This window comes from Lynx rufus, unplaced genomic scaffold (genome assembly GCF_022079265.1).
Source record: "Lynx rufus isolate CCGP_SWC_20201006 ecotype Redwood Valley unplaced genomic scaffold, mLynRuf1.p SCAF_3, whole genome shotgun sequence".
In the NCBI taxonomy this organism is placed as follows: Eukaryota; Metazoa; Chordata; class Mammalia; order Carnivora; family Felidae; genus Lynx; species Lynx rufus.
Genome location: NW_025814845.1, coordinates 180,293,965 through 180,318,778, shown reverse-complemented (window position 1 = coordinate 180,318,778; position 24,814 = coordinate 180,293,965). Strand labels below are relative to the sequence as shown.

Genomic DNA, 24,814 nt, shown 5'->3' with positions numbered 1-24,814 from the left:
AAAATGATAAATACCCTAATATATGGATACGGTCCCTTGAAGAAAACAATATGGTCTTTGAAACACAGACACGTCTGTTTAATTGACAATTTGGAAACCCAGTAGTAGAAGCAACATTAGCGCCCAGGATACTCTCAGACAACTTACACTCCCAACCACACTTGCTTTTCTTGTCTTACTCAACCTTTCCGTTGTGTTTGTTTTTCCTCCCCACATAAACTTATTCTTAACCATCATATCCTTGTGGGGATCTGCACAACAAGAGAGGTATTCTTTTTAAACACAAAGTTCTTCCATCTTAAAAATGTACCGCTTCTTCCAGCAAGATTCTTTTAAAGCTATCTCCGATGAGAAAGCTCAAAAACTGACAAATTAAATATAGGAAATAATAGCCTTCTGCTACTTTTTAATTTGCACTCCCATTGAAGTAATTCACTTCAATGAAGTAATTCACTCCCATTCATACTTAAGTTAGATTTACTCAGTGCTATGTGAGTTTGGTATCATGGATTTTGAAGCAACAGATTCTCAGTCTTTAGTTATTCAGCAGTTGAACTATGAGTGTTCAGTATAATCACAGTGGAGTTTGCTAACTAATTTCCAGTGAATTTCCAATGCCGCCAAAATATCTACTACCTGCTTATTCTGCAGTCCTCAAATCTTGGGCCTTTAGTTTGTTCTTCAATGTTAAAATAAAACTGAACACCAACCTCATGTTCTAAGGCAATTTGAGTGCCTCCTATCTGAAGTAGTCCGATGAAAATACAGAAAAAATTACCTTCCACCGTGTATCTTCCCTGCTACCTCTGTGCTACTGGGTTTAAGGATGTGAAAATTCACATCCGCATGAACCCTCAGAATGTGACCTTACTTGGAAGTCGCATCTTTGCAAGTGTAATTAAGCTAAGATGAGGTCATATTGGATCCAGGTGGTTCCTAACTCAAATGGCATCTTTATGAGAGGGACACACAGACCCAGGAAGAAAACAGAGGCAGAGATTGGAGTGACACAGTTACAAGCCAAGGAACATTAATAACTGCCAGGAGCCACTAGAAGCTAGGAAAATGCGAGGAAGGATTTCTCCGAAGAGCCTTCAGAAGGAGTATGACCCTGTGGACATCTTGATTTCAGACTTCTGGATTCCAAACCTGTGAGGGAATAAATTTCTTGTTTTAGGCCACACGATGGGGATCACTCGTTATGGTTGGTTTAGGAAACAACCTACATACCTTTCTTTCTCTCCACACTGCTCATTCCACAATAAGCACTACGTCTCTCCCTTCATTTGAGGAAGAAAGCCTAGTTCTGCCTGGGGATCTGAGAGGATTTTACTGAAGGCTTAGTTATAATAGGAAAATGCAAGCAGAACAGTCTACAAGGTAAAGGTGAACCTCAGATTTCATTGTCTTGAAATTCCCAGCCAGTGTAGACACTACATTTTCCTCCCTGGCCGCTCTCAATCTCTCCGCTGCCATCAGACTACACTGCACGCCTCTTCTCCACTAAGACCCTTTCCATCTACTTTGTGCTCTGCTCTGTCTCAGATTTCCAAAATGTTTGTCTCCTTCAGCTTCCAGAGTAAGATTCAAAATCTGTTACGGTAATTTTCCAGAGAGGTTTAACTCTGTTTCTCCAGACATCTGATATCAAGGTTGTGCGGTTCATAGCTAACTACCTCATGAAGCTAATTATCATAAAGAAGACATCACTTTCCTTTCTAGAGGAATTTGGCCACATTGTGAGGACTTCCAGATCAAACTGCAATCAGATTTTTTTTTAATTTACTAAATTTGGAAATAAATATAATAATTACCATTGTAATAAATTTAACCCTGAATTCTAATTCTAATAAATGATATGAATGAAGAAAACGTGACCATGAGGTAAATGATATGGTAATAGTTGAGATAACTATACTCCTCAAGAATTGTTTTTAACCTCTGTTCTTGACTTCTACGCAAGTAGCGGTGAGGGACACGTGCAAAGAAGCCCCCATAGTTCACATCCTTCCTGATCTCTCTTTTCAAATTAGAATTTTTCCTATCTAATAGAACCTAGTAGAGTTAGAATCTCTTTTTTTCAAACTCTTAAGACTTGCACTGAAGCACTTATGTGACTTATTTAGGGCTCACGTGTGGCTCCATCAACACAGTTGTAGATGTGTTCTCTTCTTTAAATAAAATATATTTCAAATATAAAGGGAAAAAAGATGAACATTTATAACAAACAGCTACCCAGTAGTCATGTACACATCACCTGGATTTTGGAGAATTTGACGTTTTACCATAACGACTACAGGTATTTGTTTTTTACGAAACAGAATGTTAACTAATACAGTTGAGACCCTATTCATCCCAGCGTCCCTAGCTTTTCCAGGGTGAACCTTTATCTTGGAATATATATGTCTCTTTCCATTTCTGGTTTTATACATTTGCTACGTATGTATTGTGCACAAACAGCAGACAATATTGTGTGTGTTCCTTCCATGAATGGCCTTATATCTCTCTCGTTCTGAGCTTGTTCTTTCCTCTCAATTTTGTGAATTTCAGCTTTGAGTCATTGACCCTTTACAACAGTAAGGACATTAGTGACTCTCCAGCCACCACTTCTTTTATGAATCTTAGTTTTTAAAATAATGCAATTCCAGAAAAGAAGAAAAAGATTATATATTCAATTTCTTGCCCCATATACAAAATTACTGTAATTTCCTTGGGTACTTCTGGTCTTTTTGTATAATACTTATATTATCATCTTTGGTTTTCCATTTCTACATGATCTTTTGATGTTATGCTTAATGCCCCCAAAACTCCTCATGTAACGTATATATAATAATCAACTCTTTCTCTATTCTAAGATATTTATCATAGTTATGTTTTATTTCCTCCTTTCACAATAAGCCCACAATAAACAAAACAAAAATAACCTCCAAAGTTGCTAACTTTTATTATGTTTTGAATTATTTCTTCACATTACATTATAAAACTTTTTGTAAATTATCTGCTCTATGCCATATTTTTCTTTTGAAAAATTTTTCTTAGGATCATAGAAATATGAGTGAGCTATTAGTATAATAAATATTTTATATATTGGTTTTATTTTATATACAGGCTTTTAAGAATATAGAAATTATCAGTACTATACCCTTCCCTTCAGAACTGGGAAATAAGAATAGTCAGATTGCCTGTAGGAAGTTAAACGAAAATGAATCAGAGCAGAGATATGCCAAATCACCTAACCTGATGGAATGTATTCACATATGTAAAGAAAAATGTATTAACCAAACAGTGTTGGCCAGTCCCAGAGGCAAAATCTCATTGCTGTGTCTCATTGTAAATTAATAAAGTAATTAAAGTAATAATTCACGGATTGCAATTTGACTTCCTGTGCAGATTGCCCACGGGGAGAAAATGGCCTTGTCAAGTAGATACAAATATTCGAGTTTTTGAGGCAATTACATTTCTTGCTGTAAATTGAATTGGCATTTAGTCCCAAGATTCTGTTTAACGTTAGTCTGCCACTAAGAAATAAATCCTCTGAACCTACAAAACTGGGTTTTAGGATATATAAAGGCTTCTGATCATCCCTCCCACCTTGGGGGGTTCTCAGTAAATAGCCACATCCTTTCTTCCCATAATGGGACTCGTTTATCTCAGGTAAACCAGCATCTTCCCTTACTGCTTCTACACGTAGGAATTATAGTCCCTCCAGACACCTGTGAAATATTGAATTCTATGTCTTCTACTGTTTGATATTTTCAGCATTTTACTAACTCCATCCACTCAGGAATGCACTTTGCACATCAGGAAGAGCTCACGGTGACTCATTCACTCACTCATACCATAACTCTTCATCAAGTGCCTCCTAAGTGAAATCCTGTGCTCTGCCAGGTGCTGAAATGTTAGCGGTAAAGATCTCAGTTTAATGGAGAAAACAAACTGGTTTAGAGTGCTTTGGTGGGTCGTTAGTGCTGCTGAAGCTTCAAGACGGAAACCTATCCAAACCCTGGGACTGGAGGCGGCGCGGGGAGAACTGGATGGTGTGTGTGTGGGAGAAAGGGTGTGGGGGGTTGAGGGAGAATTTCCAACAGGGATCAAAGCTCCAGAAATAAGGGAGAGCAAGGCTTATTTGGGAAATGTGACCAGTTATGTAACAGAAGTAAAAAGCAAGAAGTGCTTGGATGGAGTGGTTCTCAGCGAAGCTGGAAAGGAAAGCAGAGATGAGCCATGACCTTATTTGTTCCAGGACCACTTAGCAAAAGCATCCCTACCGAAATCCTCTGTCATTCTAGTCCATGGATTGTGTTTTCAACTACACCAGGGGTTGGCAAGCTTTTTCTGCAGAGGGCGAGATAGTAGATATTTTTGGCTTGCTGAAAAACTTGGTCTTAGGGTAGTTAAACGCTTTCATAAGGTCATAGAAGCCATGTGAGAGGCAGAACTAAAATCCAGATTATCTGATTCTTGGGTTTTTCACTTCAGCTATACTCTACAGTGACAGATATAAAAAAGACAGAAAACACATCTAAATATACAGTAGAATTAATATTACATAACTACATCAAGATTTTTTAAATATCTATTATGAGCTGGACTTACTGTCTTTGCTCAAAACTCACCTTCAATAAGGAAATAGCTCCCCTACTCTTTCTTACTTGACAAATGCATCAACACTGTCTACATGCCAACAAAGCTGGCCACACCACCGACCAAATCTGTCACCACCTTGGTCTTGGACTTCCAGGCTCCAGAACTGTGAAAAATACCACGTTGATTGTTTAAGCCACCCAGTCTATGGTGTTGTGTTATAGAGCCTGAACAGGCTAAGACGATACTAATGTTTGAGAAATACTACCCCAGGATACACAAGGCTTCTTAATGACATTTTGGGAGGGGTACGTGGTAAAGAATACACAGCCATAACACTTTCATACACCTATTTGGGTAAGAAGAACATCAAGCTCATGTAATCAACTGTTTGAATATGATGTGTTTTGTCACAGCATCATGATAAATATATTATGTGTGAGTATATTTGACTTCTGGAAAGACAAAACCTTTGGGGGTGGTACTTGTTAATACTACATGACTCTAATATTTTAAAACATTAAACAATCCACTCCTGGATTATTATTGCCCATTTTCTTAAGCAATTATAGTGAATGACTGGGTCACATGGGTATTTTACTTGGTAATTGAAAGTGTGAATACTGTAACAACAAATTATTTTGCCTTTAAGAATGTTTTAAACTCATGTTTATTAAGTGAGGAATGGCTTATGCACTTGGGCCTGATTACATTAATTCGGTATTTAGCACTGAATTCTATTTTGGAAGAATCAAGCAAATAATTATAATTATAATACCACATATTAACATGTTCGCTTTTTATGTTTCTGAGTGGCTCAGTCAGTTTTGTTATAGAATGTTATAGAAAATTGTTGGTATTCTTTACTTGTTACTGGATTATGGTTTCAATAAAATTTAGAAAAAAAATGTTGCTGAGTATTTCTTCAATTAATTGAGCTTTGTAAACCCATTCCCTAACACTCCATTTTCATATGACAGGGATATATTTGGTGATAGTCACATCTTGCTTTTTTCACTATAGTGTTTCTCAAACTTACATTTAAAAGATACATTTAAATAGAACTGTACTTATTCGTTGGCTTTTATAATTATTAGAGAATATTGTTATTTTTATTTAGCCATGAACTAAATTTTAAAAGTATTTTCTGTCTCTGCCTTTCATTCTATTCTTCAGCCAAATGATTTTTAAATGAAAACTTACTAGAATAATACAGGTTCTTTAAAGAAATTTTGATTCTCTGGGGGCACCTGGGTGGCTTAGAAAGTTAAGCGTCCAACTTTGGCTCAGGTCATGATCTCGCTGTCCGTGAGTTCGGGCCTTATGTTGGGCTCTGTGCTGACAGCTCAGAGCCTGGAGCCTGTTTCGGATTCTGTGTCTCCCTCTCTCTCTGCCCCTCCCCTGCTCACGCTCCGTCTCTCTGTCTCTGAAAAATGAATAAACCTTAAAAAAAAATAATAAAAATAAAAAAAGAAATAAAAAAAGAAATTTTTATTCTCCAAGTGACTTGTTTTTATGATATTTACATACTTTTATTTATCTGTCCCTAAGTTCATTATATATATATATATATATTCATTATATATATATATATATTCATTATCTATATATTCATTATCTATATATTCATTATATATATATTCATTATCTATATATTCATTATATATATATATTCATTATATATATATTCATTATATATATATATATATATATATATATATATATGTTGTTTTCTTTAAAAATAGGAGGCATGGGGAACCTCAGTGGCTCAGTCTGTTAAGCGTCTGACTTTTGATTTTGGTTCGGGTCATGATCTCACCGCTGAGACAGAGCCTTGTGTCTTTGGATTCTGCCCTGGGTGTTCTCTCTCGCTCTCTCTTTCTCTCTCTCTCTCTCTCTCTCTCTCTCTCTCTCCCCCCTGGGTGTTCTTTGTCTCTCTCTCTCTCTCTCTCTCTCCCAAAACACAAAACAAAACAAAAACCAAAAGAGTCATTTAATAGTCATTTAAACGTGCACATGATCAAAATTTTATAAAGGTTTATCATATATAGCAATTTGATTAAATTTTGCAGAACAAAATTATTTTTATAAACACATAGTATATTTCTTCACAAAGTTTATTGCCTTAGTAATTTCTCAAAATATCCAAAATAATAAATATTGTCACTATAGTTATCTTGATTCTCTTGTAAAAGGTAGGATGTTTGGTCATCTATTTTTATGTTTATAATTTATAAAATATTTTCCACTTCCTACATCATTGAAAGTCACTGGATTATGTGTTCCGGTTTGTGTGTTAATGTGGCAAGAAAATAACCAATTTGTTATTATTTTTACTAAGTAGTATGAAAAATCTTTAGGATATTAATAAACTTTTAGATGTTAAATTTTAAAGTCTTTGGGGCATAATATTTGAAGTGTTCTCATATATGTAACTTATATAAATTGTATATGTCACTCATAGAAGTGTTGAGACCGAAGAAATTCGACTTCAGTTTTGACTAATGCAATATTTGCAATTAAACTCTTTACCAACAGGTGGTGCTAGAAAGTTTAATATTTGTTTCAGTAGTCGTACTTCTTGGGGGAAAAATGTGGCAATTTTTTAAGCACTATAAAACAATAGTTATATATAATTAACCCCTGCTTGCTTTTCCAGCTCCACCTAAGACCGTACGATTGGTTGGTGGTAGCGGTCCTCATGAGGGCAGAGTGGAGATTTTCCACAGTGGCCACTGGGGCACGGTCTGTGATGACCACTGGGAGCTACGAGGTGGACAGGTCGTCTGTAGAAGTTTGGGTTACCAAGGTGTTCAAGCTGTGCATAAGGGAGCTTACTTTGGACAAGGTAATTAAAAAATATATATTATATATATATATATATGTATATATAGCTTTTTTTTAAATGAAATGTTGGCCCCTCTCTAATACACAGAATATAGTAGCAGCAGGAACATATAAAATAGGAAGAGATATCCTATGTAGGAGTTTTTTTCAAAAGCCCTTCCTAGAAAGTAGAAATGAAAAGAAATAGATCTTAAAAATAAATGGCATACGCTCTCAGGAGATCTTTAGTGTTTAAACGGTGTTTAGACTCGTTTGGTTCAGTAGACAACACCAGAGGAAAATAGTGGTTGGTGCAGTAGAAGAGGAGAACTAGGGACAGGTGAACCACAGGCCGTCCTGGGAAGCTCAGTTTATGGATCCGGGTCTTGGGGGCATAGGAGCATTTCCCTGTGCTCGCTCACATTCTCTCCTCTGCGGAACGGGAGAGCCGGGCACCGGCTTGTGCATTTTCCTCGCAGTCGTGTTCCACAGCAGTGAGATCTATCCTTGGTCCCTGATGGAGCACCTGTATTCTAAAAGGACAGTGAGGAGCCATGAAAGAGAAAGAAGCGATTACGTAGGCTCTCCCTACCTGCTCCTTATGATTTCTCTAAATCCTTTAAGAAACGTGATGAGAAGTAAGGGAAGACGTAGGTTACTTTCCCCTCTATTTGAGGTTCGTAAAACACTGAGTAATTCTGTTGCTGCATGCATATTTGTGTATTTTTACCCAGCTGACTCCATAACCTGCTCTATGAATGTATTAAAGAGCTAGGAAGAGAGGCACCTGGGTGGCTCAGTTGGCCTAGCGTCCAACTTCGGCTCAGGTCATGATCTCGCAGTTCTTGAGTTTGAGCCCCATGTCAGGCTCTGTGCTGACAGCTCAGAGCTTGGAGCCTGCTTCAGATTCTTTGTCCCTCCCCTCACCCCCCCCCCCCCTCAAAAATCAATAAACGTTAAAAAAGAATTTTTTTTTAAGAGCTGGGAAGAAAATTTGCAGGGGCCGAAAGTATTTGAATGTATACATTGTGACATTTTTACTGTCTCATTTATTTTTCCTAAATGGGTACCTTACAACAGGTTTTATGTATAATTAAACATATGAGCGTTTCAATTCTAAATGATAAAGAGATTAGAAAAAAGTAACCATATAAAATTAGACTTTTAAAGTCACTATTTTCTTCCTTATTTACTCTACAAATCTGACAAATACATAATTAGTTTCTCTGAAATTGATGTTGACAAAAAAAATTGGCCTTCTTGATTTTATTAAGTGTTATTTTAGATATGGGCAAGAAGAATTTTCATGCAAAGTTATAAACATAAGATTATCTGGTAATGCTGCTATTTTGTCTATAGCAATAAAATAAGGGAGTGTGTCAAGATAAATAAACTTTAAAAGAAGAGATAAATTGGGGCGCCTGGGTGGCTGAGAGCCTGCCTGGGATTCTCTGTCTCCCTGTCTCTTTCTGTCTCTCTGTCTCTCAAAAATAAATAAGCATTTAAAAAGAGAGAGAAATTTAAGCAGAGATCCAGGTTCCAAAGTCTTCAGAGGTCAGAAAAATCATTTAGTCTCATATGAAGAGGTGAGATAAGACAAAAGAGTGTGGTGATGGCAAGAATTTCTGTACCTAGGCTCAGCCCCTGGCCCCAGTTTTTAATTTGTGTCTTACAGCTTTGAACAAAAGAAACAAAGGAAATAGAAAAGATCCATAATTTTCTGCAACCATACATCTTTGGAATTTCCATACGTTCCATCTCTACTGTATTTTCAGAACTTTCTCCCCAGGTTGAAAAGTATGGGACTAAAATCATTCTTGTACCTCTAAAATGTACCTCCTAAAGCAAAACGTTTTAAATATCAATAAGCCAGATAATTGTTTTTTCCAGAGAAGAAAACAAAATTTAAAAATCCCCAACTCTTGGTCACTGGAGAATCAGATGAATCAGTCAGTCGTTTAGCAAGACTGAGCTACCAACCTGAGTTTCAACAACGTATGAGGAGAGAATTTATTTCTGTGGAAACTAAGACCAATAGCATGAAAGCCCATTTATTTCAAATATTTAATCATATAAAATATTTCAGATGACTGTTAGCATCTATGAAGTGAACAACCACAGTGGTTAATGGATGAAATACAATTTTCATCGATGGTGACTTCCTCACCTGGTAGATGGATAAAATTATTCAGTTGTAAGAATAACAACATGTAGATTATTTGAATTATTAGGATGTGCCTTTGTTGACAAAGTGAAATACAGTTTGCCTTTTTTCAGATAATTTAAACATGGGCTAGCTGAATAACTGAATCCCAAAAGAGAAAACTATCCTAAAACGGGGGGAAACTCACCTTTCCTCAAGATGAGTGATTTTATAGCTTACATTATACAGAGAGACATTTAACTTTGTGTCTTTAAGAAAGAAGCCTCACGCACCCAGGTGACTCAGTCTGTTTAGCTTCTGACATGGGCTCAGGTCATAATCTCAAGGTTTGTGAGTTCAAGCCCACCTCAGGCTCGCAGCTCTCAGGGGAGAACCCGCTTCAGATCCTTTATCCCCCTCTCTCTGCCCCTCCCCTACTTGTGCTCTCTCAAAAATAATAAAACATGGGAAGGGAAGGGAAGGGAAGGGAAGGGAAGGGAAGGGAAGGGAAGGGAAGGGAAGGGAAGGGAAGGGAAGGGAAGGGAAGGGAAGGGAAAGGAAGGGAAGGGAAGGGAAGGGAAGGGAAAAGAAGGGAAAAGAAGGGAAAAGCCCCACACCCCGTGGGACGCCTGGGTGGCTCAGTCAGTTGAGTGTCCAACTCTTGATTTCGGCTCAGGTCATGATCCCAGGGTTAGACTTTGCACTGAGCATGGAGGCTGTTTAAGATTCTCTGTGTCCCTCTCTCTCCCTCTGCCCTTCTCCCCTGCTTATATGCACTCTGTCTCTCTCAAATAAAAATTACAAAATCTATGATTAAAAAAAGGAAACAAACCCTGTAGGTGCAGTTTATTAATCTCTTATACCTTGAAGTAAACCTTTCATCTATTATAAAGGGTAAACCAAATTCAGAGCAACAGCAGTAGCATATGTACTGTAATTCGCGGAAAACGAGTAACGTTTGGCAGAATATGATCTGTGGAAGGAAAGCAAACAAGATGTTGTCCCCCAGCTTCATTTCCTCACTGAATTTGCCCTACACTTAAGAGCTTTTTTCTCTTGTTGTGGAAGTTTGTATTTAAATTTTAGTTTGTTGACACATAGTGTAATATTGATTTCAGGGGTAGAATTTAGTTGACTCGTCACTTACATGTAACACCCAGTACTCATCACAGTAAGTGCCCTCCTTAATGCCCATCACCCATTTAGCCCATCCCTTCGATGCAACACTTGCCAGCAACCCTCAGTTTGTTCTCTGTATTTAAGAGTCTCTAATGGTTTGCCTCCCTCTTTTTTTTTTTTTTTAATTTTTTTAACGTTTATTTATTTTTGAGACAGAGAGAGACAGAGCATGAACGGGGGAGGGGCAGAGAGAGAGGGAGACACAGAATCCGAAGCAGGCTCCAGGCTCTGAGCCATCAGCCCAGAGCCCGACGCGGGGCTCGAACTCACAGACCGCGAGATCGTGACCTGGCTAAAGTCGGACGCTTAACCGACTGAGCCACCCAGGCGCCCCCTCCCTCTTTTTATTTTATTTTTCCTTCCCTTCCCCTATGTTCATCATCGTGTTTCTTAAGTTCGACATGAGTGAAATCATGTGATACTTGTCTTTCTCTGAATTATTTTGCTTAGCACGGTACATTCTAGTTCCATCCACATTGTTGCACATAGCAAGATTTCATTCTTTTGATGGCTGAGTAATATTCCATTATATATATAATGTATATGTATATACATATATATACACACAAACCATATACACACACACACACACATATATACATACACATATCTAAATACATATACACAAACCACATCTTCTTTATCCATTTGTCAGTTGATAGACATTTGGACTCTTTCCATAATATGGCTGTTGTTGTTAATGCTGCTATAAATATCACGGTGTACAAAGCTGTTTTCCATTGAGTTCCAAACATAGGTGGTAAACACAAAGTTAGAGATGTCTCAAGCTTGCATTAACATTAAGGCCTACTCTCACAAGTAAAGTATTCTTGTCCCCATAGCCCTTCTTCCTGCTTGTATCTCCAGGGATTAAGAAAAGACAGAAATAAGTATTCTGAAATCCTGGCAAGAATATGTTTTCCATTTAAATAAGTAATAAAACAATAGAATTTAGTCTAATGTGAAATGCGTCATTGGGCTGTATGGAGACAGTTCTCTCATATTTTGTTTGGATAACTGATTACTTCTCGAAGATGAGGGTCCATTTTTAGTGAGACTGTGTTTTCACGGTAGTTGGTGATTCTATACATGATACTAGAGTGTTGTTATAATGAAACAACCAGGCATGTCTGAATTTTGTTTTTCTTTAACATTCTTAATTGCCTACTGAAGTGAATTGGAAAGACTAAGAATTTTATAACTGAGGAGATATGAGATGAAACCTTAACTCTGCTACTTCTGTCTCAGATTGCATTTTTCCCCCAATAAAATGAGAATCAGAGCACCAACCCCATCAGATTTATTCTGAATCTTAAATGAGTTGGCATACAGAAAGTACTCAACACAAAGCCTGGCTCATAGCATCGCTCAATATGGTGGCAGAGATCACTGTAAGCAACGGCTCCAACTATATCATTCCAAAGGTATTTGCCATCCTCTTTGAAAGGATCAGTACCATATTGTCGATGACATCAGGGATATTCCAGGGCTCAAAGTTGAATGTGACTTTGTACTCCACAGAAGTGTGACTGCAGGAGTGTCTTCTGTGGGGAAGCCAACCCTGTCCTCACTCTTCTCAAGACAGACCCTGCTCTTTTCACCTCTCTGTGGATACTTCAATACCAAACAATTGGACAATGATTATGAGAATTTTAAAATAATAAAGCAAGCTGATCTGGGAGACATAATAGAACTGAGGTTATTTGTTCTGAAGAAAAAGACCCTGAGCAATAAATTTCATGATCTGCTTCATTGTACGTTGTATTTTAAGAACCGGGCTTACATTGTAAGCTGATTTGGGATTAGACACGGCAAACAACCTCTTTATGTGAAGCTGTTTCAATTCCTCCACCTTAAATTTACAGTTTCACTCAGGAGGAAAAGAAAAGGCAATTCCAAACGCAGGATAGAGACTGGAAAGGAAACTTAGAAATATGAGTGGAGGTGGGCGTAGGGGAGAGAGAGAGAGATGCATTCAGGTTTTAATTACTTGTTCCCTGGGGAAGTAAGAAAAATCAGATCAACACTATATTGTACATTACTCCCAGAACTGAAACAAGAAGAAAAAAGTTTAAATTTATACCTTTTGTATTTTCCCCCTTAAAGAAAAAACACAATTCTGGGCATAGTTATTCCCCTCCTCCCCCTTCTGGTTTTTTTTTTTTTTTTCAACGTTTATTTATTTTTGGGACAGAGAGAGACAGAGCATGAACGGGGGAGGGGCAGAGAGAGAGGGAGACACAGAATCGGAAACAGGCTCCAGGCTCTGAGCCACCAGCCCAGAGCCTGACGCGGGGCTCGAACTCACGCACCTGCAAGATCGTGACCTGGCTGAAGTCGGACGCTTAACCGACTGCGCCACCCAGGCGCCCCGCCCTTCTGGTTTTAAAACAGCAAACCTGACTTACCCAAGATAATCCTTGTTAGCTTTAAAAACAATTACTTTTGCAGCTGCAGGCAAAATGTTTTCTAGGAATAAAGCTTAAAGCTCACTCCTTTAAATAGGTTCTTTAATTTGGATGCACCTTTTGCATACAGTGGAATGTTCTTTTTTTTTTTTTTTTTTTTTTTTTGAGTACACCAAAAGGTTAAACTTAAGGAAGCACTGAGTGGCTCCTGGTCACTGCACGGGGCAGTGCAGGGCGAGGGAGTCACTTCTCTGCCTGGACAGGCTTTCCAGTCTCTTGTTCCATTGGCCTCCCAGCAGCGAACTTGGACGAGCTTTACCGACCATGGTGGTGCTCCAGGAGTTTGTCCCATCAGTTCTTGCTGATGCAGAAAGCTGGAGCTGGATTGGGGTAGCCAACTCGTCTTCTAAGTTTACAGGAGTTTGCGCTGCCGCTCCAAACGTGAAAGCAGAAACTAAAGAAAATTCTAAACATAAATATCATCTTTTTTTTTTTAGTACCCCTTTCACATTTCATAATCAATTTTCCAAGTGGAAGTTTTTAAATTACAAGAATAAATGGAAGGAGATCAAAAATATCACTGTACCTCTGAACTGACCCTTCAGTGAATGCGAGTAAAATCTCAAATATAAAATATATCAGTGACTCAGAACTCAAATTCTTACAGACTGACCCCTGCCCACTGGAAGTTTTAAAATGTAAATGTTTAGGTACACTGGGTGGCTCAGTCGGTTGAGTGTCTGACTTGGGCTCAGGTCGTGATCTCAGGGTTTGTGGGTTCAAGCCCCGCATCAGGCTCTGTGCTGACAACTCGGAGCCTGGAGCCTGCTTCCGATTCTGTGTCTCCCTCACTCTCTGCCCCTCCCCCACTCACACTCTGTCTCTCTCTCCTTCACAAATAAATAAACATTAAAAAGATTTTTTTTAATGTAGATGTTTAGGGCCACTGGGTGGTTCAACCAGTTGAACATCCAACTCTTGATTTGGGCTCAGGTCATGATCCCAGGGTCGCAGGATCAAGCCCTGTGAGCCCCCGCACTGAGCATGCAGCCTGCTTAAGATTCTCTCTTTCTCTCTCTCCCTCTGCCCCGCTTCCCTACTCATGCTCTCTCTCTCTCTCTAATAAAAAAATTAAAAAAAATAAATAGAAATAAAAATAAAAAATAAATAAAATAAAAGGTAGATGTTTGGCTGCTGGGTATTATGGAACCTGATTTGGAGCCCAGCCCATTGAGTTCTTAACACATCTGTTTTGTTACTTATGGTAACAAAGACAATAGGAAGTATGGGGTAATACTGTTAATCAAGTACACACGATATGATATCACTTAGTGCTCACATTGCCTGTGAGAATAGATATTATAGCCCCAGTCTGCATAGAGAAAGTCAGTCAACTTACCAGAGCTGTCACAAAACCTGCCCAAATTTGCGCAATGGTTATGGTGGTTGTGGGGGGGGAGACAAGATTTGCGCCTTCACCTATTTCTTTCCGCTAGACAGAATGTCCTTCTAAGTTCGTTATCTTGAAGAATTTCCAAAGAGCTTCTTTAAAATCTTAGAATCACAGAATTTTAAAGGTAAATGAAATCCCAGAGCTATATCAGCCCCACCTCCTTATTCTGCATCTATGCTAAAACAGGGAAAATGCATGTCTTCTTCAGAACCACTAAACTAGAATTGACAACTATAACCTAAGTTTACCCATTCTGAATTCTGATTCCCATTCCGTTTCCACCTTTGATTTTTAACCTCACCAAAAAACAAAACAAAACAAAACAAAACAAAAGGCTTTTTTCTTGAAGAAGTTGTTGACTTCTCAACCAGAAGTCTTTTTTTTTTAATTTTTCTTGTTTATTTATTTTTGAAAGAGAGAGAGACACACAGAATGTGAGTGGGGGAGGGGCAGAGAGAGAGGGAGACACAGAATCTGAAGCAGGTTCCAGGGTCTGAGCTGTCAGCACAGAGACCGACGTGGGGTTTGAACTCACAGCCCCGGAGACCATGACCTGAGCTGAAGTCGGTCGCTTAACCGACTGAGCCATCCAGGCGCCCCACAACTAGAAGTCTTTAAAGTAATCCAGATTGAAATCACCCAACCATGACTAGATTTAATTAAAATTCATTCAGACTTGTAACCAACAGCGGTTTTTGCTTCTCCACACACCTATTCGGCAGCTGCTCTGCAATCTCGTCACTATACTACCTCTCATGAAATATGATCACCTTTTTGGTGTTTGTTGTTTCCCAGAAAAGTGGTGAGGGACTGGACAGCAGATTAAATCTGAATCTTTGAAACAGATATCCCTATCTGTAATTTTTTAAAAAGAGATTATGAGGGAATGGCATCATCGGTTGAGCATATTCCCAGGCATCACAAACCAAACTCATAAAATTTCACAAGCCGTGGACAACACAGTGATAGCTGTCTGCTTTTGGAAACACAAAATCAGTCAATTTGCTCTCCTTCCAGCCCCCAAATGGTAAAGGGAATTGTAGATGTGTACGTGGTTAGGTAGATAAATAGATAGATGGATGACAAATAGATAGGAGTATAAAATAAACTGAACACCTCAATTTTGCATAGTTTCCCACTAGCCAGAAAGAAAGTTCAGAGACAATAACAATGACAGCAGCAGCACCCAAATTCCTTGTGTAATAGTTATTATGTAAAGAAATAAAAATAAAATTTGTTTTTAATCTTTGAGGTTTACATCAAGGTAAAATTTTATGAATCTTATGCTACGTTTGAATTAATTTTTAATGCAGCAAACAATTTGGAATGAGATGGAAAGATGCATATTAAACACATGTTTCCCTTAGGCTCAGTAGTCCTGAATATATTAATATAAAATTAAAACAAATCTGTGAAAATTATTTTTATAACTCTCTTTGGGCTTCTGTGCAGTCAGTGAATTGTACCTGGTCTTAAATGTCATCATGTTCTGTCTCTTGGTGTCATTCTGTTATTTTGATAAACGCAAACATTTTTCCTGAGTCTCAGTTGATGTACCTGTGAAATGGAGATAATCGCCATTATTTTACAGGGTTATCAGAAGACGTAAATTTTAAACATCAGGTGTAGAAAAAACCTAGGATGTTCACTGTGGCTGAATCTTTTCTACATCGCTAAAGACCAGAGTTACTGAATTGCCCAATATGTCTATCATATCCGTGTCCTTGGTGGAAAAAGCATCAGAATAGGAGGTAGGGGTTCTAGATACAGGTATCAACTCTGCTGCCGATTACGTATGTGATCTCAGTTGCCTCATCTGCTCTAAAACATAAGCTGGAAGTCAGTGCAAGAAGGAACGGATTTCGATTCCCTTCACTCACGGAGGCAGGCAAAACAGATCTGCTGAACGACTGACTCTAACGATGCAGGGGATTGCAGTGAATCATCTTTTAAAGGCACTGGCTCCACGCAGATGCAGGGTGGAAATTAGCTACATGACCTTGGCCCAACTTACTCACTCTCTTCGATTTTCCCTCTCCTCAGCAGTAAAATGGCACTAGAAGAGCACTTAACTTCTTAAGGTTATTTGAGGACTCAGTGAGATAACAGATTAAGAGTACTTGGAACGTTTTCAGCCACATCATTAATTCGTCACAGAGTGGGCTTAAATGTTCACGATTACTACTACAGCTTTGGCATTCTGACATTTGCGACTTCCTTTACGGAGGCTTCTCAACATTTGTGTTCACATATCAGCATATGAATGGACTCTTTTCCGTGTTGTGCTACCCCTGCGGGGCTGTCCTACTGGTGCTCCAGCCACTGGAGGGGAGGGATTCTCATTCTTAATTCTCTTTTCCCGGACTGTGAAATGTCTGCCCTGCTGAGATCGAAATCCAGTGACTGAACCTACAAAATGAGGAGTGAACGCATCACAGTGCCCTGGAACAGAGACTCTCATAGAGCCATCCCGTTCTTGGGCTCCTGTTATGACAGACCCATGCTGTCCCCAAAAGTTTCACTTACATTTGTTGATACACTTTATGAATGTCTGTATGTGTAATAGACACAATGTAGAAATGTCCCACTGTTTTGGCTCTCTTCTACGTGGACATGGGCAGAGCTCCACGATTTGTGCAGTTGTGATTATTTGCATATATTTTTGAGTCCCTTTGGGGCTTCCAAAAAATTTAGATAGACTTTATACATTTACAAGGAAGCACACATGTGCAGACACGCCCACACATACGAACACTCACAAACACAAAAAAGATGGGGCTATACCTTGTAAGAGCCCCTTGGGAACAAAAATGTATTCCTGGCAAGGTTTCTGATTTTGAGGTCATATTCCCCTAATCTTTTTCTTTTTTATCTGCCTTAAAATTTTAAGTCAAACAGGCTCAATACTGTTACAAACATTTCAAAATATACTTGAGTTCTCAGGTTACTACTTTTGTAATTGATCAGCCCAGGAAAACCTGTCTTTTCTAATAGAAATATTGTTTGGGCCCGAATGATTTAATTACTACTATATGAACTGAACAATGCAGTGTTCCGAATTACCTTGAGAACATGAACCCAAATATAATTTTGTCTCATGTTTGGATCTTGCTAGTAGAGGCACAAATTATTCAAAGATTAAGAGAATGCCCCAATTTATTTTATAGGTGGAAATAAAAATTTCCTATCTAATTCTGAGAGTAAATGAAAACACAAGTCTTCAGAGAAAAATCTCTCCATACACATCCTATTAACTGTCCTTCTAGCTTACAGACTTTCTTCTTTAATCCAACTTCTACATTTCTGGCAGATATACATTTCTAAAATATAGTTCTGATGATATCATTAAAAAAAATTTTTTTTTTAAGTTTAAGAGAGAAAGAGAGAGTTGGGGAGGGGCAGAGAGGGGAGAGAAAGAGAATCCCAAGCAGACTCCACACTAAGTGCAGATTCCGGTGCGGGACTCAAACCCACCAACTGTGAGATATGACCCTGAGCCAAAATCAAGAGGCGGTCTCTCAACCCACTGAGCCACCTAGGTGCCCCAATGATGTCACTTCTTTTGGCGACTCACAATATACAATTCAGAGTATTGTAAACATGGTCCTGGCTTTCTATACAGGCTTCCCCTTGATTGCTCTCCCCTCATTAATGTACTTTGTGTTTTAGATGCCAGGATCCTGGTGACTGTTGTAATACATCAAGCATTACCTTGCACCCCCACTCTATGGAATAACTTCTTTTTATACGTGTGGAAAACCTCTCTCCATTTTTTTTTAAGTTAGGTCAAATGTTATCCACAAAGTGGTTACAAAATTCCCAATATGTGTAACTTATTCATATGTACACACACCACTATATTATTATGCACATCACTCAGCATGTATATAAACTTTTATTTATTGAACTCATAGAACATTTGAAAAATCAGCAAGAGTAATGTCATTATGTATGCCATTATAGAGGCCTCTTTGAAAAAAAAAAGTCTTCACTTAATACCGTGTTTTATAAGTCACAAGGTCTGTTTCTAAGCTGAAGTGATTTCTAATTATGTTTTATATAGCTCTTTGACCGAAAGAGAACCTTTCAACATCACATTGATCTGAATTGAAGAAAATGTATTATTGATTATGCTGACGGTATTAAGATATTTATTTACCATCCACCAGACTTGCTAAGGGGTTTCTGGAAATTTAGCTGCTAAATCATCAGTTTCTTGATAGCATGAAATGTCCTTAAAAACACATCAGGAGGTTTGCATTATGTATATTTAACAAAACCCCACATCTTTCATTTAGAAGTCTTTCAAAGGTTCCATTCCTTATGTGTAAAAGAAAGGGGAATTTTTATATGTGACACTCACAGAAAATCTTTAGAGTGTACCAGAAAAACATTTCTAAACATTATTTTTCAAATGATCTTCTCCTGGCATGCATGGATTCCTTTCAAAAAGCAGTTGTTTCCTTATTCATTGATAGAATAATGTCCTTCTCTTGAAAGTGACAGTGAAGTCTGTGTATTTAGTTCGTTAAATATCTTCCAGGGAGCCTACTGCTGATGGCCGTTTACCCTTTCATGTGTCTGGGGAAGAGTTCAAGATAAAGAGAGTATTAGCTCTGTCATTTTGTTGTTGTTTGTCTGTGTTTGCAATTAATAACCCATGGTCTTTTTGCAGGATAGTTTGTAAGCCCTTTGCTGATTGTATTAGACTTAGTTTAATTAAAAATAGATAATATGCTTTCTGATTGCCGATGGAACTGGAGGGTATTATGCTAAGTGAAATTAGTCAGAGAAAGACAAAAATCTTATGACTTCACTCATATAAGGACTTTAAGAGACAAAACAGATGAACATAACGGAAGGGAAACAAAAATTATATAAAAACAGGGAGGGGGGGAAGCATAAGAGACTCATAAATATGGAGAATAAACAGAGGGTTACTGAGGGGTTGTGGGAGGGGCGATGGGCTCAATGGGTAAGGGCACTAAAGAATCTACTCCTGAAATCATCTTGCACTCTATGCTAACTAATTTGGATGTAAATTAAAAAAAAAATAGGTAATATATTTGGTAAGCCAGGCACACGTAAATAGCATTACACCAGAAGCTAAGAAAAGAACTCCAGTACCTGTTAATGTTTCAGAGAATGCCTCATACAGATGGCCTCAGACCATCAGGTCATTGCACATACCTGTGATTAGCAAAGCTTATTTCCCTTCTTATTTCTAAAGATAAAATGAATCTGTTAAAACCAATCATTCTCTTATCTGTGATTTCATAGAGCTGTGGATATACCTTTGGTATAGGTCTTATTACGTTGTACCCTTACTAGTTTACACAGTGACAGAATATCAGGTTTTCCGGGGCAGATTAATTTTTGAATCCAAATAGAAAGCATGGCACTTGGATGTAGGTAATAAGCAGCCCCTTTGTCTTAAGTTAGAGGCTCAACTAATGTTTTTGCCCCACTCAGACATAAACCCCGGACCGTGTTTACTGATGCATTTGTATCTGGTTTCTTCAGGTACCGGTCCAATCTGGCTGAATGAAGTGTTTTGTTTTGGAAGAGAATCATCTATCGAAGAATGTAAAATTAAACAGTGGGGTGCGAGAGTCTGTTCACACTCTGAAGATGCTGGAGTCACTTGCGTTTTATAATGTTTCGTTTTCTTCCACATTTATGAAACCACTGTTGCAAAATGATTTTATAAGTTTGCTCCATTAAAATCGGTCCAGTGAATATTTAGGAGATTAGGAATCTTGTCTAAAGAAAAGGAATTGTTTAAAATCACTGGTTAAACATACTGAACGCCGTCACACTTCCTATATGTCTATATTTAAACCATTTCAACTTCTTTAGGTTTTTAAATGGAATTTCTAACATAACGACATGCATCAAAAGGAACGGATTAAAGTCTAAGGCTTCTGGATTATAAATGCCAATGATAATGGAAACACCTTCCAATCATTGACCTCAGCTGATACCTTCACAAGATGACAAGTTTTGTCATTATTGTCTTCTCTGTAATCTTTTAAGTTGATTTTAATTAAATTACTGTCTTAATAATGAGAGGATTGGGAAGAGGTTTTTTGTGCCGAGTTTGCAAAATCTCTAACCATACACGTTTGTTGAGGAAAAATTTTACCCGGCCATCAAATTCTCTGAATGTGCAATAACTTGGCTGTTAGATAGCAATGTTCATGACATACTTTGGCCATGATGAAAAACTGATCAGGAGATTTACAGGTCAATACAGGTCAGTAATATGATGATAAAGAAAAACAACACGATTATTTTATGTGTTCATGTATTGACAGTTTTACTTTTTATTTGTTACTTTGTTTGTCTGAACCATAAATTAGTTAAAAGCAGAGCATCTGAGAGAAGGTACAGACCGCCATCACTATATGTGTGTTGATAACTGGTGGATCAAACATGTCGTTTTCAACATGGAGCTCAGTTTTTTATGCATTGAAATGTAAATGTGTTTGAAATGTAAATACATGCAATCATTCTATTTTAAATAATAGCAGGCACATGTCTTGAGCACAGAAGCAAGTTTCAGCCACCCTTCTTTGGAATCTTTCATGAAGTCCCTCAACAATTACAACCAGCAAAAGAAAGGTAAGACAGATAAAGAGAGAGATCTTCAGCCCTAAAGGGTCTGTGACCCTAACTAGTAGTCTATCACCAGGTCTGTCTATGCAGGTCTAGTCTGTCTTAGAGTGTGAAAGGCCACCAGGAACCCAGGGCCTGTACCCTACTAAGTATACAGCCAGAAAGACCAGTGACTGCTATCGAAGCCAAGCCAAATCCAATTGAGCCCTGAGAAGAACATACTCTTTCAAGTTTCCTAAGCCCAACCCAGAGGGACACATGATTAGATAGTGGTACTACGGAATGGCTCTACTATTCCCTCTGTAATGGTGATAAGCAAAAAAGGGCTTATGTGTTTTTTCATATCCTGAAGTCTCACTTCACAAATGGTAACCACGTAGTAGATTCCCTACTTCTCACTTGCAAAGGCAAAAATGTTGTCTTGGAAATGGAACTGTTGGAAATGGCCTGTTGAAAATGGCCTTTTACCACGTTATGTCCTTCTGCTTGTTAAACATAGGATGATTTTCTCCAGTGTAATTGTGACTAAGAGAATGGATTCTCAAGGTAGACAGACTGTCTCTAGAGCCTCGCTCTGCATTCATCTGGTTTAATTCCTTGTGCTCAACTGCACCGTATTTCCCTCAAAAGGCAAACAAGATGGTATGAAAAAGAATCCTTGGGGCACATGGGTGGCTCAGTCAGTTAAGCATCCAACTTTGGATGCTTGATTTCGGCTCAGGTCACAATCTCATGGTTCGTTTGATCGAGCTCCACGTTGGGCTTTGCACTGACAGCATGAGGTCTGCTTGGGATTCTCTGTCTCCCTCTCTCTCTGCACCTTCCCCCTCACTTTGTCTCTTTCTCTCAAAATAAATAAACTTATTTTTAAGAAAAGAATCCTTTGCATATCAGCCTATATGAGATGTATGAGATCAGTGCCTATGGGTGTGTGTGCTGTACTGATGTCGACTGTATGGATACTTATTTTCCATGGAGGTATAGACATTTGTTTCTTGTAAACCAAGAAAGGCCTTTTTGTAATTGAGGTAATCCATTACACTCCGTCCAGTCTAGCAATGGGCTTAATTGTGCCAATATATTTGGGAGTTTTACTTTGGAATGCTAAATTGCATTATCTCCTTCAAGAAGCAGTACTTTGTGATTTGGTGAAGGAAGGAAGGGAGGGAGGAAGGAAGGGAGGGAGGAAGAGAGGGAGGGGCGAGGGGAGAGAGGGAGGAAAGAAGGAAGGAAGAAAGGAAGAAAGAAAAAGAAAGAACACCTGACCAGAATCATTGCATCCTACTTGTCTAGCCATCTAGCATCAAAATAAGTGCAGTGTGAATTAATTAAAAAAAAAAATTAAGGAAGAAACAGAAAGAAAGGAAAGGGAGGTAGAAAATAGGAATACCAGTTGATATTTGAGAACCAAATATATTTTACGTCAGTTACCTGAATAATTTCAAGTAAAAGCCTCCAGTTTTGCAAAAACTTATGAACTATGATAGTCTGTATTCAAAAGATTTGATTAAGGCATATATCTGTCACAAATCATATAGTAATATTTGTGATTAAGGGGGAATGGAATATTTGAAACCTCAGTAATTTATGTGTGCTGAGGATTGCATTTATACTTATATCTAAGCCAGTCACTGACAAGAGATACAAACTTAGCATCATTGGATTTGCATAATAAGAATTATTCATGGGGGCGCCTGGGTGGCTCAGTCGGTTGAGCATCCGAGCGTCCCACTTCGGCTCAGGTCATGATCTCACAGTTCGTGAGTTCGAGCCCCGCATCGGGCTCTGTGCTGACAGCTCAGAGCCTGGAGCCTGCTTTGGATTCTGTGTCTCCCTCTCTGTTCCTCCCCTGCTCACACTCTGTCTCTCTCTCTCAAAAATAAATAAAGATTAAAAAAAATTAAAAAAAAAAAAAAGAATTATTCATTCTCCAGAGTTGGAAAAGCTCAAGGTTCATGAAAGCTCAGGGGCCCATGTTAACTAAATGAAATCCCTGTTCCGGCAGAGAGGGGGAAGAAGTGAATGGTTATCAGGTAGACCATTAACAGTGTTTCCAGAGAAAGTACAGTTAGGAGATTTTTATGTTGAGATATTTTTTAACACATTGGAATGGAATACAGGAATTTTAGGAATCGCCGTTTGGCACTAGATATAGCTTTCTATCAGGCATATAACCACAGCATAGCCTGACATTTTAACTCTATTTTTTTCTTTAGTGAATGTTAGGTACCATATTTTTAAGTGGTTTTCTTTAATCGAATCAGTCTTCTTGTCACATCACAACACTATTCCCATCTGGTATTTATCAGCTCTTTTGTTTTACAGGGTACTCTAGATTTAGAAGTTTAGTTATGTCATTTACAAAAGTTATTTTTATGCTTCTAATATCTCTTAACAAACGACCTGTTTTAGGTATAGGTTATTTAGAATATTTACTTAATCAAAAAGAAAAATGAGGGAGCATGACGTCAGCAAAATGGTAGAATAGTGACTCCACGAGCTCGTTCCCCACAGAAACATTGAAAAACAAGTACAAACTGTCAGAACCAACCTCATCAGGACTCTGGAACACAGTCAAGATTTTACAGCAACTAAGCAAATGCAGAGTCAAGAGAAAGGCAACTTCCAAACAGCAGGGGAGTTTTGGAACATTTCTACTCACCCTTGTCCTACCCACCCTTGGATTTGGACTTCGGACTACCACAGCCTACATTCTGAGTTTGGGGCCCTGGTCCCCGATTCCAAAGACGCAGGGCAAACCTTCTCTGCAAACGATTGTGTATGTCAGTTTTAACTCGTCTGAGTTGTTCCTGAAGGACTAATGCCAGCGTTCGTCTCTGCTGTGCCTCGCTTGAAACAAGCTGGAAAAATAGCATGCCTTGCTCGAAAACTCTGCAAACTTACCCCTTAGGGGCCGGGCACCAAAAGTTACAGTTGAAACATACAACAGGCTGCATAAAGCCTGCTAAGGAAAGCCAGAAAGAGTTTCTATGGACATTTTTTAAAAAGCCACGTACGGAGAGAAATGTAGAAAACTGTGTCCATGCCCAAGGCAAGATGTATGCACATCTGCCAAGACCAGAGAGGTAGCTTTTGTTGTTGTTATTGTTGCTGTTTTGTGTGTTTGTTTGGTTGGTTATGGGGATTTGGGGGGGTGCCAGTTCCTAGCATTCAAAAACACTAATGAAACACAAGCTAAGGAACAGAGACTTCAGTGACCACACACAACAAGGGATGCAGTCTCTGCAGAATTAGTTCAGGGAAGTAACTAAACAAATAGACTACCACAGCCTTCAAGAAACACAAACAGAGCAAACCATAGGGAAGGGGGAGAATCTGCTTTTCAGAGTCACCACATTACGATATTCAAAGGTCCAGTGTTCAACAACAACCCAAAATGACAAGGCATAAGAAGAAACAGGGAAGTAACCCACTGAAAGGAGCAAAATCAATGGACAGAAATGGCCCCTGAGAAGTCTGGATGTTGGACGTACTCAACAAAGACCTTAAAACAACTGCTTAAATATGATTTAAAAAAAAAACAAAAGACAACTAAAGGCAATCAGAAATACTGTATTAAAATGAGAATATCAATTAAAAGAT

General features: G+C 38.4%; 1 protein-coding gene across 1 annotated transcript in view; it reads left to right on the top strand.

Annotated features, from left to right (window-relative positions):
• Positions 1–21,920, top strand: part of MSR1 (macrophage scavenger receptor 1) — an 82,298-nt gene extending 60,378 nt beyond the window's left edge. The window contains exons 9-10 of the mRNA XM_047091711.1: positions 7,244–7,432; positions 20,117–21,920. Of these exons, the coding sequence (XP_046947667.1) occupies positions 7,244–7,432; positions 20,117–20,250 (323 nt within the window). The 3' untranslated portion in view covers positions 20,251–21,920. The remainder of the gene's footprint in view (positions 1–7,243; positions 7,433–20,116) is intronic.
• Positions 21,921–24,814: the final 2,894 nt, after the last annotated feature.